This window comes from Myotis lucifugus, unplaced genomic scaffold (genome assembly GCF_000147115.1).
Source record: "Myotis lucifugus unplaced genomic scaffold, Myoluc2.0 scaffold_107, whole genome shotgun sequence".
In the NCBI taxonomy this organism is placed as follows: Eukaryota; Metazoa; Chordata; class Mammalia; order Chiroptera; family Vespertilionidae; genus Myotis; species Myotis lucifugus.
In genome coordinates, this window is record NW_005871155.1 from 1,396,607 (window position 1) to 1,410,796 (window position 14,190).

At 40.7% G+C, this 14,190-nt stretch overlaps 1 protein-coding gene across 1 annotated transcript in view; it reads right to left on the reverse strand.

Annotated features, from left to right (window-relative positions):
* Positions 1–2,610: 2,610 nt before the first annotated feature.
* Positions 2,611–14,190, reverse strand: part of SMIM13 (small integral membrane protein 13) — a 33,393-nt gene continuing 21,813 nt past the window's right edge. Inside the window, exon 2 of the mRNA XM_006092923.3 lies at positions 2,611–3,967. Coding sequence (XP_006092985.1) covers positions 3,780–3,967 — 188 coding nt within the window. The 3' untranslated portion in view covers positions 2,611–3,779. The remainder of the gene's footprint in view (positions 3,968–14,190) is intronic.

Below are 14,190 nucleotides of genomic sequence, written 5' to 3' on the forward strand. Positions count from 1 at the left end.
TTCAAATCATTTAACCTGTTTTGCTTTAAAATGCCATATTTGTGAAAACATTATTTAATATATTCTCAACTTTCAACAAAGTAACAGTTTGAAGCTGTTTTAAAACCCAGTAATATCTAAAGAAATGGGTCAGCACACCTGTTAATTGGCTATCCTCCAAATTACATATTTATGTTTCCACCATGAAAACAACACTATAAAATCCACTGAATGAATTCTATTTTTAACTGGACATAAATATTAAAAACCTCACTTAATAGTGCTACACAAATATTTAGTGTTTTTTGGCATTTAAGTCAGAGTAATGCTACCAATATATTTGATACCTGAAATTTTCACAAGAGTTTCAGAGGCAGAGAGACTTGGCAATGGTTAGTTGGGAAGGTAATGAAAACAACTGACCAGTCCTCAATTTTAGAATTACTCCTCAAAAGATGATATACCTGATCAACAACATTGTTAATGAGTATTTAGACACGATAACACTTGACCACATTTTTAATGCTCAGAACTTCTGAACTTTAAAATTAACCACAGGCTAGTCTATCTTCTACTGAGAAACTGAAAATGCCCTTCCGCTAAGTTCAGCTACAAAAGCTCTAAAACGGGTAAAAAAACAAACACTATATCACACAAATAATTCTGCTAACAACTATTTCTCTTTCCTCTTTCAGTGGCCTTAGAAATATGTACTATAGTGAGAATATTGGGGGCAGAGGAGTACAGAGGAGAAAAAAGGTTTTAAACAAAGGAATTAGTTTGTAGGATTTTCATATTGGCATCAGTGATTTTACTATCTTGAGAGTTAAAACATGGTAGGGTGTGAGCTGTTAGTATGCTTTTGACTATATTTCCCCAAAAATTAAAGCAGAACATTTCTTACAATTATTTTTAAAAAGACATTTTTGAAGCATAAATATTAATAATACCAACATATATATCTTTACATGGATTAAATTGTTTAATTTGTGGATGACACTTGGTTTTGGGGATTACGTCAGCCATTAGTTTTTAATACTGATACAGTATGGAAGCTTGGCCAGCTACTTAAAAGTTGTCAGCAATTATTCTTTAAACCTAAGATATCTATATATATAAAAGCCTAAGCGACCAGACAACCGGACAACTGGCTGGCAGCTATGATGCGCACTGACCACCAGAGGGCAGACACTCAACGCAGGAGCTGCCCTCTGGTGGTCAGTGCGCACCCACAATGGGAGCACCGCTAGCTGATAAACGGGCGCCAGCCGCTGGGCTCACAGCTGGTGAGTGCAGCTGTGGTGGCGTGAGCCTCTCCTGTGGACACTCCCCCTGCATGCCCAAGTGTGGCCACAGTGGTGGGCTCAGCAGGGCTGGGATGAGCCGGAGCGGCGCAGCGCCCAGCCCGGGCTCAGGCTCCTCCCCTGCCGCCTGCTGCTTCTCACACTACTTCATGCTGTGCCGGATCGATACAGACAGCAAGCTGGAGCCTGACGAGCTGGCAGGTGAGGCAGGGCTGCGGCGGCGCAGAAGTCCACTGATCCCCGCAGGCCAGGCCGAGGGACCCCACCAGTGCACGAATCCATGCACCGAGGCTCTAGTCCACTATAAAGCAGAATCCACAGTTCAAAATACTAGGCTACGAAAGATCTAATTGAATCCTCCCAGTACCAAGAAGATTTTTAGGCTTTTTTTTTCCCCTAACTGATTATCATTTTAATGCAATATTTAGCTAGTAGGAAGCACTAAAATTAATGCATGAAACTTGTGTCATTGTTTTTAATCCCTACAGTCACATAAAAATAGAAAACGGCATCCGATAAGGAAATGAAAATAGAAAGATTATGCCCCACTCTCAGCTGCTAGGGATCTTTCCCTTTCCATATATACAAAAGGCTACAATGACAACAGAAGTGTGCACCAGGAATATCACTTGGGTCAGAGCAAGTGAACTGTTAATTAACAAAACTGTCAGCATGAAGTACGAGGTACCAAACATAATTACACACCATCATAAAATAGTGGTGACTAGTTCTTTAGAAATGAAGGTTAAACATATAAAAATAACTTGAATTAGTAAAATAAGTTGGCTTTACAATTCACTCTTGTACAAAGCAGGTAACAGTAAACAGAAATGTTCTTTAATCCGTATCTCTTCCCCAGTAAACCCTCAGTCCAAAGTTCAATGAGGACAAACATGCAGACCTGGCAAGTCAGTTTACAGTGAAGCAGGCATTTCCACCCACTCTCCACTTTCCCTCAATCCTGTCTCTGGGATATTGCCACTCAATTGCTATTTGTGAAGAAGTGTTTTCTCCACGACACATGCCTTGAGCATGAAGTCCTTCCATACAAAGGGAGTGACTAATCCTACCTCCCTAAAGTAGAAGACAGTTCTCAGATTCCAAAGCTACTGAAGTCTTGAATAGGTTGCCAAAAAAATGTCTCATAGAGGATAACTATTTTAATATTATAAGAGTTAGAATTAAGTTAGTAATAATTGCTATCCTAGAAAAAAATAAATGTACAAACTATTTCTTATTTAAGCTAAGATACCATCACTTGTCAGGTGCACCACATGTATCACTAAGGAAAAAACACAGGCCATCCAATTATGACACAATGCTTTCGTATCACGTAGAATGTTTATTTTATATTTACTGAAACAGAACTTTTTGAATTAAACAGACTTTTATCACAGTCTTGTGCATATGTAAGTGTTATGAAATAAACTGGTTAAGTTATACTATAACTTCATACTCTGAGTGCAACTTTTCTGGATCACTTCTTAGATCAGTCACTGAAACCTGCCTTCTCCTCACAACGGCCCCCTTGGCGTCATCAAAAGCATTTCTGGAAAGGAGGCTCTACAACTGTCTTCTGCTTAATGACAGCAGGAAGCTTTGGACAAACATGTTTGACACCTTAACGACATTGGTATTGCCTGACAGGAATCGATCGAACCAGCCTCTCGCTGCTTTGAGTTGTGTTTCATCGATTCCAAGGTTTTGGCAATTTCTCCCACCTTCACTGCAGCACTCAGCGTGTGACAGGCAATCCTTCTGCATGTGTCTCAGTGACAGAATGTCGTACAACTTTACTTGTGGGTGTCTTCCCTTCTTAGGGCCTATAAAGCATTTTGTTGTTGCTTTACAAGAAAATATGGAATTGCAGTCATTCCTCTAGCGACGGATATTTGCTTCGCTACTATCAAATGTATGCCCCACTGCTCTGCTTCCATGCTTGTCTGCATACACAACTTCATTTCAGTGCTGAATCATAGTGAAATCTTTTAGAAGACATTTTTAAGTACCAATTAAATCTGACACATTTGATAGCAATGACACAGTGATGACACTATGACAACCTGTGAACTCACACACACACACACAGGCTAGGATAATTACATCAACTATTGCCTGGTTGACAGGAATAGTGAGATGTATCCCAAGTTCAGAAAAGTTAAAATGTGGCGGGGGGAGTACATTATAGAACTAATAAAATACAGTGTTCAAGCCTGTAATGTTTAACAGATTCACAATAGTGCAAAAACAATAAGCCCAAGAGCCAAGGAATAAGTATATAAGTAAAAGCTAGTAAAGCAAAAGATTATCTTTAACATAAAATTTGTAATGGTCCAATTTGGTTTAAATTCCCTTTATGTTCATATGGCTTACATGTAAATCTTTTTTTGAATTGGACCTGAAGTCCAAGTACAAATGCTCTCCAATATTTTAGCAACTGCAAAGACCGAGGATCGCTGCCTTTCATCAGCCGCTCCCACAGGATGACGGTGGGGGTCAGTGGCCTTCCTCAGCAGGCACCCTCCTGTGGCGAGCAGATCTGATCCTGTGTGGAGATGAGGAAGTGTCCTCTTCGGTTTCAGACCCTGAAGGTTCATGATCTCCCTCCTGGGATCCTGTGTCTCCCACCAGTTCCCGCAGAAACTTGAATTTCGATAGAAAAAGATGCCACACAAAATACCAACCTAAAGAGAGACAAAAACATTAAGAATAATTATTATATGTTATTAATTGACAACATTCCAGTTAATTGTGAGGAGTATATTACAAAACATTATTATACATAAAAGTGATTACAAATACACATTTATAAAACAAGTATTTTCTAAGCATTTACTAGGGACAAGGCATATAGATAAACTCTGAATTTATAAAGGATGGCAGAAACAGTTTCTACCTTAATAGAATTTAGAATCCAAGCTTAGTCCATCTACATTAAAATTATAATGAGCTTTGATACCTAAGTAAAAATGTTTATTATATTAAAATAAAATATTTGAGAGCATTTTTCTTGGGAAGAAATAATACACTTTGCTATTCACTTGGAAATTCATACCTCAATGCTAATATTGACTAAAAGCAAATTTTCTTCAATGAGAATACAAAAGAAACAGCCCTGGCCAGTGTGGCTCAGTTGGAGTATCGTCCCGTATACCAAAAGGATTCGGGTTCAATTCCCAGGCAGGGCACGTACAGGAGGAAACCGATTGGTGTTTCTTTCTCATGACAACAAAGGACTTAGATTACAGTGATTCTCAACCTTCTGGCCCTTTAAATACAGTTCCTCATGTTGTGACCCAACCATAAAATTATTTTCATTGCTTCCTACCTGTAATGTTGCTAATGTTATGAATCGTAATGTAAATATCTGATATGCAGGATGGTCTTAGGCAACCCCTGTGAGAGTCGTTCGACTACCAAAGGGGTCGCGACCCACAGGTTGAGAACCTCTGACTTAGAGTATCACATGGTCTTAGTTGACAAAGCAGCAGGATGTTTGAGAGCACTGACTCCAATTTTGAAGTAAATTCTATTGTGGGTAAAATGCTATCAAACAGCATCACACTCTAGAGAAATCGTACATGAGAAGAAGAGTCAATTGATGTGGCAAACACCCTTGTTATCTGAGGAAATTGCCACAGCCACCCCAACCTTCAACAACCTCTGCTGTGATCAGTTAGCAGCTATCAACATCGAGGAAAGACCTTCCACCAGTAAAAGATTATGACTTGATGAAGGCTCAAATGATGATTAGCATTTCTTAGCAATGAAGTATTTTACAATTAAGGTATGTACACTGTTTTATTAGATACGAGAGGCCCAGTGCATGAAATTCATGCACGGGGGATGAAGCGGGGGTCCTCTCAGACCAGCCTGCACCCTCTCCAATCTGGGACCCCTCAGGGGATGTCCTACTGCCAGCAGTCGGACTTCCTCTCACTATCCAGGACCACTTGCTCCTAACCACTCACCTGCCTGCCTGCCTGATCACATCTAACTGCCCCCCCACTGGCCTAGTCGCCCCTCACTGCCCCCCTCTGCCAGCCTGGTCGCCCCTCACTGCCCGCCCCCGCCAGCCTGGTCGCCCCACGCAGCCTGCTGTTTGGTTGTTTGGTCGCACCTCACTGCCCCTCCCCTCCCAGCCTGGTCACCCCACACAGCCTGCTGTTCAGTTGTTTGGTCATCCCTCACTAACCCCACTGCCGACCTGGTCGCCCCACACAGCCTGCTTCTCAGTCATTTGGTCGTCCCTCATTAAGCCCCCTGCCAGCCTGGCCGCCCCACGCAGCCTGTTCGGTCATCCATTCGGTTGTTTCGGTTGCGACAGTCACTTAGGCTTTTATATATATAGTAATGCTATTGCACACATAATAGACTACAGTATACTGTAACTAACTTCCATATGCACTGGAAAACCAAAAATTTGTGTCACTCGCTTTAATACACTATTCACTTTATTGTGGTGGTCTGGAACCAAACCCACAATATCTGATGTATGCCTATAAATGGAACAAAGATGTTTTCTTTTGTGTCTGGCTTCTTTCACTCAGATCATCAAGGTTCTTCATCCATGTTATTGCTTGCATTGCTTCATTCATTTTTATTGTTGAATATTATTCCGTTGTATGGATAAATCACTTTTTAATCCATTCACCAATTAATGAACATAAGGCTAATGTCTAGTTTTTGGCTATTATAAAAAACAAAGTTTCCATCTTTTGGCTGCAATGACAATTTGTGTACAAGTTTTCACATGGACATATTTTCATTTCTTTTAGGTATATATCTATGAGAACTGCTGGGTCATATGGTAACTTTATGCTTAACCATTTGTGAAACTGTTTTTCAAAGCAGCTGCATCATTTTACATTCCCACCAGCAAAATGTAAAATTCCAATTTCTCTACATCCTCACCAAGACTTTTATTGTCCACCCTTTTTTTATCATAGCCATCCTAGTGGGTGTGAATTGTTTATCCTTGTGGCTTTTATTTGCATTTCCTTAATGACTAGGGATTTGAACATTTTTTCATGTGTTTATTGTTTATTTTCTTAGAGAAATGTCTCTTTAATTCCTTTGCCCATTTTTTTAAAATTGGGTTGTTTTTCTTTTATAATTAAGTTGTAATAGTTCTTTATACATTCTTGACACTAGAACCTTAACAAATGTATGATTTTGCAAATATTTTCTGTCATTCTGTGGGTTATCTTTTCATTGTCTTGATAATGCCCTTGGAACTACAAAAGATTTTAATTATCATAAAGCGTAATTTATCATTTCTTCTTTGATGAAATCCAATTTATCTATTTTTTTCTTTGGTTGCTTGTGCCATATGTAGGAAACCACTGACTAAACTTAGGTCATGAATACCTATGCATTCTTCTAATAGTTTCAGCTCTTACATTTAGGTCTCTGATCTATTTTAGTTAACGCTGTGTGAGAGAGAGTTCCAAATTCATTATTTTGCATGTGGATATTGCTGGGGCTGACCGGCAGACCCTGAACGATGGATGAATGATTATTCTAATATACGTTTCTGTGAAATAGAGGGCTAAGGCACTACTTGGCTATCGCCTCCAAGTAGCCCTGTTCGCCTGTCTTCTTTAGCTTTTATTGTCATAACAGCTTGAACTAAAATTAATCTTTAGATATAATTAGCAAGGTAAACATCCTTGAGAAAGTATATGCTTTTACAAGGTCGGGTCTTTAAAGACTAAACTTTGAAATCCTAGCAAAACACCACGGGGGGGATCAGACTTGTTTGGAAAAGTCAAGGTAGGGGCTGCTGCCTTCGGCAAGGTCCTCTCGAAGGCCCCCGACCTTTCGGAGAATCCTCCCCACCGACATTCCAACCAAGTCCGGTGCTTCCCCACAGACATCAAGTTGTTCCCAAACAATTTGCTGAAAACACTGTTCTTCCTCCCAACCCCATTAAATTCTCTTAGAAACTCTGTCAAAAATTAAATGACCATAAATGTTATAGTTTATTTCTGGACTCTCAATTCTACTCCATTGATCTGTATGTCTATCCTTATTGCCAGTACCACACCATCTTGTGGTACAATACAGTAGCTTTGTGTTAAGTTTTGAAATCAAGTATAAGCCCACTAACTTTGTCTTTTACTCTACTATTTTGACTAATCTGAGTCCCTTGCATTTCAATGTGAATTTTAGAATTATGTTGTCAATTTCTGCAAAAAAAAAAAAAAAAAAAAGCAGCAAGAATTCTGAAGGGAACTGCACTGAATCTGTAGATCAATGTGGGGATCTATACTTTTTTAAAAATACTTCTCTGTACTTACCAAATTTTTCCACAATGGACACATGTGGTTTTGATAATCAGGAAAATCAGGAGAAAAGTCAGAAATTGATAACTAAATAATAAATACTCTGTAGACTTATGTTTTAAATAGCCCAATGCCATTAAGTGGCTTAAATTAATAAAGCCAATTAATGTCAACATATACTAAGGAAAACCCTTATTAACTCTTAGCTTAGTTTTGAGAACCCAATCTAAAAGTTAAAAGAACTCATTTGCCCAAGGTGTTGTGCTACACAGAGATCATGAAAGTGAATTTACCACGAAGGAAATTATAGTCAAGCTCAAAGATGAGAGTCTTAACCTCATAAAGATGAAAGATTGCAAAAGTGGCTACAAGGCATAAAATGACCACAAAGAAAAGTAAGGGAGGTTACCAAAGGTCTTTTGACTAAAAAGAAACTATGGTGAAGGGCTGTCACCACTGGAGTTCCCACCATAAAATAGCGTAGTGCCCTTGGGATGATTATGAGAAAGCAAAGTCTCCCAGCATGGAAATCTATAAAAACAAGGAACTGATGATAGCTGTAGGAGTCAGTTTAGGGAGATATAAGAGCACTCAATTAGATCACAAACTCTCTTTCCCAATTTTAATAAAACAACAAACCCCCCAATTTTTTTAATCACTGTAACAACCAAACAATATAAGGGATTCAATCGTAAGTCAAAATTGAGAACATGATGGCCAATGAAACTCCAGTGTGGAGCAGCACGTTAAGACCACTACCTCCACACTAACCACTGCCCTCCACACCAGCTACACCACTCGACTCCACGTCTCTTTCATTTTTACCCCCAAATATGGGGCTAAGCAACCCTGAAAAGTATGCTTATTTTCCCCTATTCTCCCTGGGTATAAGGTGTGCAAGGGTAGGGTGGAGGGGGAGCATGTGGATAGTGACACTGTTTCCCACAAAAAAAGAAAAATCATGATAGAGAATTCCCCTAATATACATATGGAGTTCATCTGCGGGGCAGCCACAAAGAACAAATACCCACTGTTCCTGGTTTTTACAATGGCTACTCTAATGATAGGCTGGGAAGGCAACGTTAAGGGATAAATTGTAGTGTTGATAGAACTGCTGTAGTGTTCACTACATTAAGGGAAGTTCAACAAGTTGTCCTCTAAGTAAAATGACTAAGTTCTTACATAGCTGTAATTTGGGGGAGAGAGGTGGGAGGAAGATGTGGGAGAGGGGGATTTCCATATCACAGTATCTATAATTAGTAAAATCTAATGCTTCTACAACAGATTCTTTATCAGTGTTAAGAGTCTGAACTAGGGACAATACTAAAAATGCCAGGCAGCCCTAGCCGGTTTGGCTCAGTGGATGGCGTGTCGGCCTGCAAACTGAAGGGTCCCGGGTTCGATTCCAGTCAGGGGCATATACCTTGGTTGCAGGCACATCCCCAGTGAGGGGTGTGCAGGAGGCAGCTGATCAATGTCTCTCTCTCTCATTCTCTCTCTCATTGATGTTTCTAACTCTCTATCCCTCTCCCTTCCTCTCTGTAAAAAAAAAAAAAAAAAAAAAAAAAAAAATCAATAAAATATATTAAAATAAAAATGCCAGGCAGTTTGAATGGAAGAACTACACACTACATATGTACAGGGTGGGGCAAAAGTAGGTTTACAGTTGTGAGTATGTAAAACTATTTATTCTTATATTTTATTTATTAATTCTTGTATTATTTTCCATATGAACAACTGTAAACCTACTTTTGCCCCACCGTGTATTTTGGAAAAAGTACCATTTCTAAAACTCCAGTGGGTATATACCAGGAAAAGCATGACTTAGAAAAAAAACCAAAGGATATAGTACAGCACCAGATAAAACTGCTAATAAAAGATTCACTGGCTATGTTAATTAGACATGGAAATATAATAATAGCTAATTTTGGGACAGGTACTGTGAGGAAATGCTTTGTACATACCATTTAACGACCAAATTGTAATTTAACTAACCTCCCTTCACATACGCCTGGTATGTCACACTCCCTGTGGCTAGTTAGTAGGGCCTTGACTTATTCACCTACAGTATTTTATTGTTCTGATCTTATGATAAACACGAAGAAGAAAATTGCAGACATAGTCCATCTCCTGTTACTTTAATAAAACAGCTTTTAGAGAGAGACCAAGATGGCGGCATAGGTAAACACCGGAGACTGCTGCCGCAAACAACCACTTCAAAAATACAACTAAAAGACGGAACAGACATCACCCAGAACCACAGGAAGGCTGGCTGAGGAGAGACTCTTCAACTAGAAGGAGAGAGAACAGCATACCGAGGCTCAGAGGAGGCGCAGTGTGGAAAATACAAAGGTACCGAGGTGCGCGCGCAAAGCGGGCTGGTGGCTGAGGGCGCGGTTGTCGTTTTCAATCAGGAGGGAGTCTCAGACTCTGAGCTCCAGATCCGGGCGAGTCTCTAGGGACTCAGACTCAAACGGGAGAGGCGGGATTGTCTGGCATCAGTTAGAACGTGAGGGCAGCTTTCTCTCCGAGGTTTGCAGCGGTTGCTGGGGTTCTGAGAAGCAGAGCCTCTGGGAACGGGACTGAGAGCAGCCATAACTGCTCCCTCCACCCGCCCTGTTGAGCCCGTGCGACCCGACCCACCCAAGCCCTGCGCAGAGCCATTTGCCGGATAGCCTCAGGCAAAGGCTAGATTAGCACCTCTCCAGAGGGCAGAAGTTTTCCCACGGCAGACACAGCTGATTCTCACAGCCAGTCGGCCTGGTGGTCAAATCCCTCTAGTATTAACTATAACAATCAAGGCTTAACTAGAACAAGACTGCGCACAAAGACCACAAGGGGGTGCACCAAAAAAGCATAAAAAATGCGGAGACAAAAAAACATGACAGAAATGGAGGATATAGAGCTAAAAAACGCAATTTTGAGGGCTTGCAATAATGTGCTACAAGCTGCCAATAAACTTGATGAGAGCCTCACGAAATCTAATGAGACCCTCACGAAATCTGAGACCCTCAATGCTGTGATAAAGAACCAACTAGAAATTAAGCATACACTGACTGAAATAAAGAATATTATACAGACACCCAATAGCAGACCAGAGGAGTGCAAGAATCAAGTCAAAGATTTGAAATGCGAAGAAGCAAAAAACACCCAACCGGAAAAGCAAAATGAAAAAAGAATCCGAAAATATGAAGATAGTGTAAGGAGCCTCTGGGACAGCTTCAAGCGCACTAATATCAGAATTATAGGCGTGCCAGAAGATGAGAGACAGCAAGATATTGAAAACCTATTTGAAGAAATAATGACAGAAAACTTCCCCCACCTGGTGAAAGAAATGGACTTACAGGTCCAAGAAGCGCAGAGAACCCCAAACAAAAGGAATCCAAAGAGGACCACACCAAGACACATCATAATTAAAATGCCAAGAGCAAAAGACAAAGAGAGATCTTAAAAGCAGCAAGAGAAAGAGACTCAATTACCTACAAGGGAATACCCATACGACTGTCAGCTGATTTCTCAACAGAAACTTTGCAGGCCAGAAGGGAATGGCAAGAAATATTCAAAGTGATGAATACCAAGAACCTACAACCAAGATTACTTTATCCAGCAAAGCTATCATTCAGAATTGAAGGTCAGATAAAGAGCTTCACAGATAAGGAAAAGCTAAAGGAGTTCATCACCACTAAACCAGTATTATACGAAATGCTGAAAGGTATCCTTTAAGAAGAGGAAGAAAAAAAAGGTAAAGATACAAATTACGAACAACAAACATGCATCTATCAACAAGTGAATCTAAGAATCAAGTGAATAAATAATCTGATGTACAGAATGAACTGGTGATTATAATGAATCAGGGACATAGAAAGGGAATGGACTGATTATTCTTGGGGGGGAAAGGGGAGTGGGAGATGCGGGAAGAGACTGGACAAAAATCGTGCACCTATGGATGAGGACAGTGGGTGGGGAATGAGGGCGGAGGGTGGGGCGGGAACTGGGAGGAGGGGAGTTATGGGGGGGAAAAAAGGAGGAACAAATGTAATCTGAACAATAAAGATTTAATTAAAAAAAAATAAATAAATAAATAAATAAATAAAACAGCTTTTAGTTCTAGTAACAGAAACCCTGACTTAGCTTAACCAAAAAGGGGAAAACTGCTATAGCTTACAGAAGTGTCTCATAGAACACATGGAAGGAAGCACTCGTACTAGGCTATTGTGAACTGACACCATTCTTTCAGCATTGTGTGTTTTCTATAAGCTTGCTTCATTTTCTACTAGGCTTCTCTTGCACATGGCTGCTTTTTCCAAGCTCTATGTGACTTTTCAGTTCATATCCTCAAAAAAGCAACCTGGAATCTCTGTCCCAACTTGGGTCAGGTGTAAGCCCCAAGACCAATGTGCATTACCTGGGTTAGGTATTGTGAACATGACTGTAAGGCCTACCCCTAAAAGTTCAAGTGATTTTAGAGATTGGAGGGGAGTGGATAAAATACCCTAGAGAAAGAACTCCAGTAAAATGTCTCCTCTACTTTTATTAGGTAACAGGCTCCTGGAGGATGGTCTCCACTGAGGGACTCACACCCAAAATCCCTGAGCTGGCAGGCAATTCTTTTAATGGATAAGGTGTAACCCAAACCTTCAATTTTCTTGGGATCTGCCTCAATTCCTTTAAAATCTCAACACATATGTGACCTTTGATGAATATTCACACAGCAAGAGGTCCTCAACCTCTGTAGCAGAAGAACTACTTAGGGTAGCGGTGGAGATGGCATCAGATGAAAGTATCCCTTTTAGAAAAAAGGGCACATGTAAATGCAAGGGAAGTTCAAAAGCATTTAATATCCAGTGAAATTACCCCAGTTGGAGATAATGTGGTTACCACATTACAGCCATTCACAAGAAGAATCACTCAGACTGGGTACTCATCTTATTCTACTATGGAGCTTCGAAAAACTGCAGATTCCCAGCAACTTCTCCTTGAATTCCCAAATTAATCTCTAGAGATTGTGTTTACTCATTTTTTTAGTTCCCTAGATGATTCTGACGCACACACAGGTTTGGAAAAGACAAATGGAGTTAAGAAGAAACATGAGTACTGTTGCAGATCAATTACGAAGATTGGCCAAGGAAAAGGACAAACGGATTAGCAATGGAGCACCAGTGGGGAAGAGATGAAACAACAACTGACCAGATCACCTATTTGAGAAGATCCTACTTCAGAAAGGCAGGAAAAGCCACCTTAGTATTAGTAATTGGACAGAGTATATAAAGGGGAGCTATAAAGACACTGCCCAGATATTGCTGATGGGTGGGGCAATGCTGCAAGAAGACAATGGATGTGTGATGAATGATGCAATGGATGGTCAGAAGTTGGACATAAAGAATATCTTTGTTCCACCCTAGCTAGTTTTGCTCAGTGGATAGAGCATCGGCCTGCAGACTAAAGGGTCCTTGGTTCAATTCCAGTCAAGGGCACATGCCCAGTTGCAGGCTCAATCCCCAGTAGAGGGCGTGCAGAAGGCAGCAGATCAATAATTCTCTCTCATCATTGATGTTTCTATCTCTCTCTCCCTCTCCCTTCCTCTCTGAAATCAATGAAAATATTTTTTTTTAAATATCTTTGTTCCAAGTAAAATTGCATTGTCTGGTTAAACAGAATGGTTTATTATAACATTTATGTAGTCAGAGTTCATTCTTTTGTATACTATGAATATAAGAGAAAACATGTGGAAAGATACATAATATAAAATGAAGCATCACATTCTATCTACATGTTATTGGTTGTAAGAGATCATCAAATAAGGAGAGAGGAATATGTAGTGGAGTGTGTGTTGGGAGGGGGAGAGGTACCACAGACCCAAGGGATAGAATCACCAGTTCACTCTGACTTTACCATAAGAATAGAACCCATGGTCGGCAAACCGGGGCTTGCGAGCCACATGCGGTTCTTTGGCCCCTTGAGTGTGGCTCTTCCACAAAATACCACGTGCGGGCACGCACGTATAGTGCGATTGAAACTTCATGGCCCATGCGCAGAAGTCGGTTTTCGGCCTGGGCAAGTCTATTTTAAAGAAGTGGCGTTAGAAGAAGCGGGGTGTGTCGGCCTGTCGGGAGACGCAGCGCAGGCAGGCCGCGGAATACGCGGCGCAGGGGAGGCGTGCGCCATTCATGCACGAGTTGAGTGAGCCAGTCAGTCAGCAGTCTCATTGTGCAGTGGTTAGTGCTAGTTGCTTCCGCAAATTGCACGTGGGTGACAAAAGATAGACGAAACAAGTATACAAGACGAGCGTGGATGGGAGAGTTGGAAGGGGTCGACCTCAGCGAACGTATCTCAATCAGATTGAGGACGTTTTTAGCAAAGGCCAGCTTAGGAGTACCCTAATTAAGTTAATAATTACCTATATTGTTTAAGTTTAAAAAATTTGGCTCTCAAAAGAAATTTCAATCGTTGTACTGCTGATATTTGGCTCTGTTGACTAATGAGTTTGCCGACCACTGGAATAGACCAATGTTGACTAATGAGTTTGCCGACCACTGGAATAGACCAACCTAACTGGACTCTGGGCTTTAATGACTAACTTTTCCCAGGTGTGTATATGTGTCTTTAGGGGACAGGAGGAT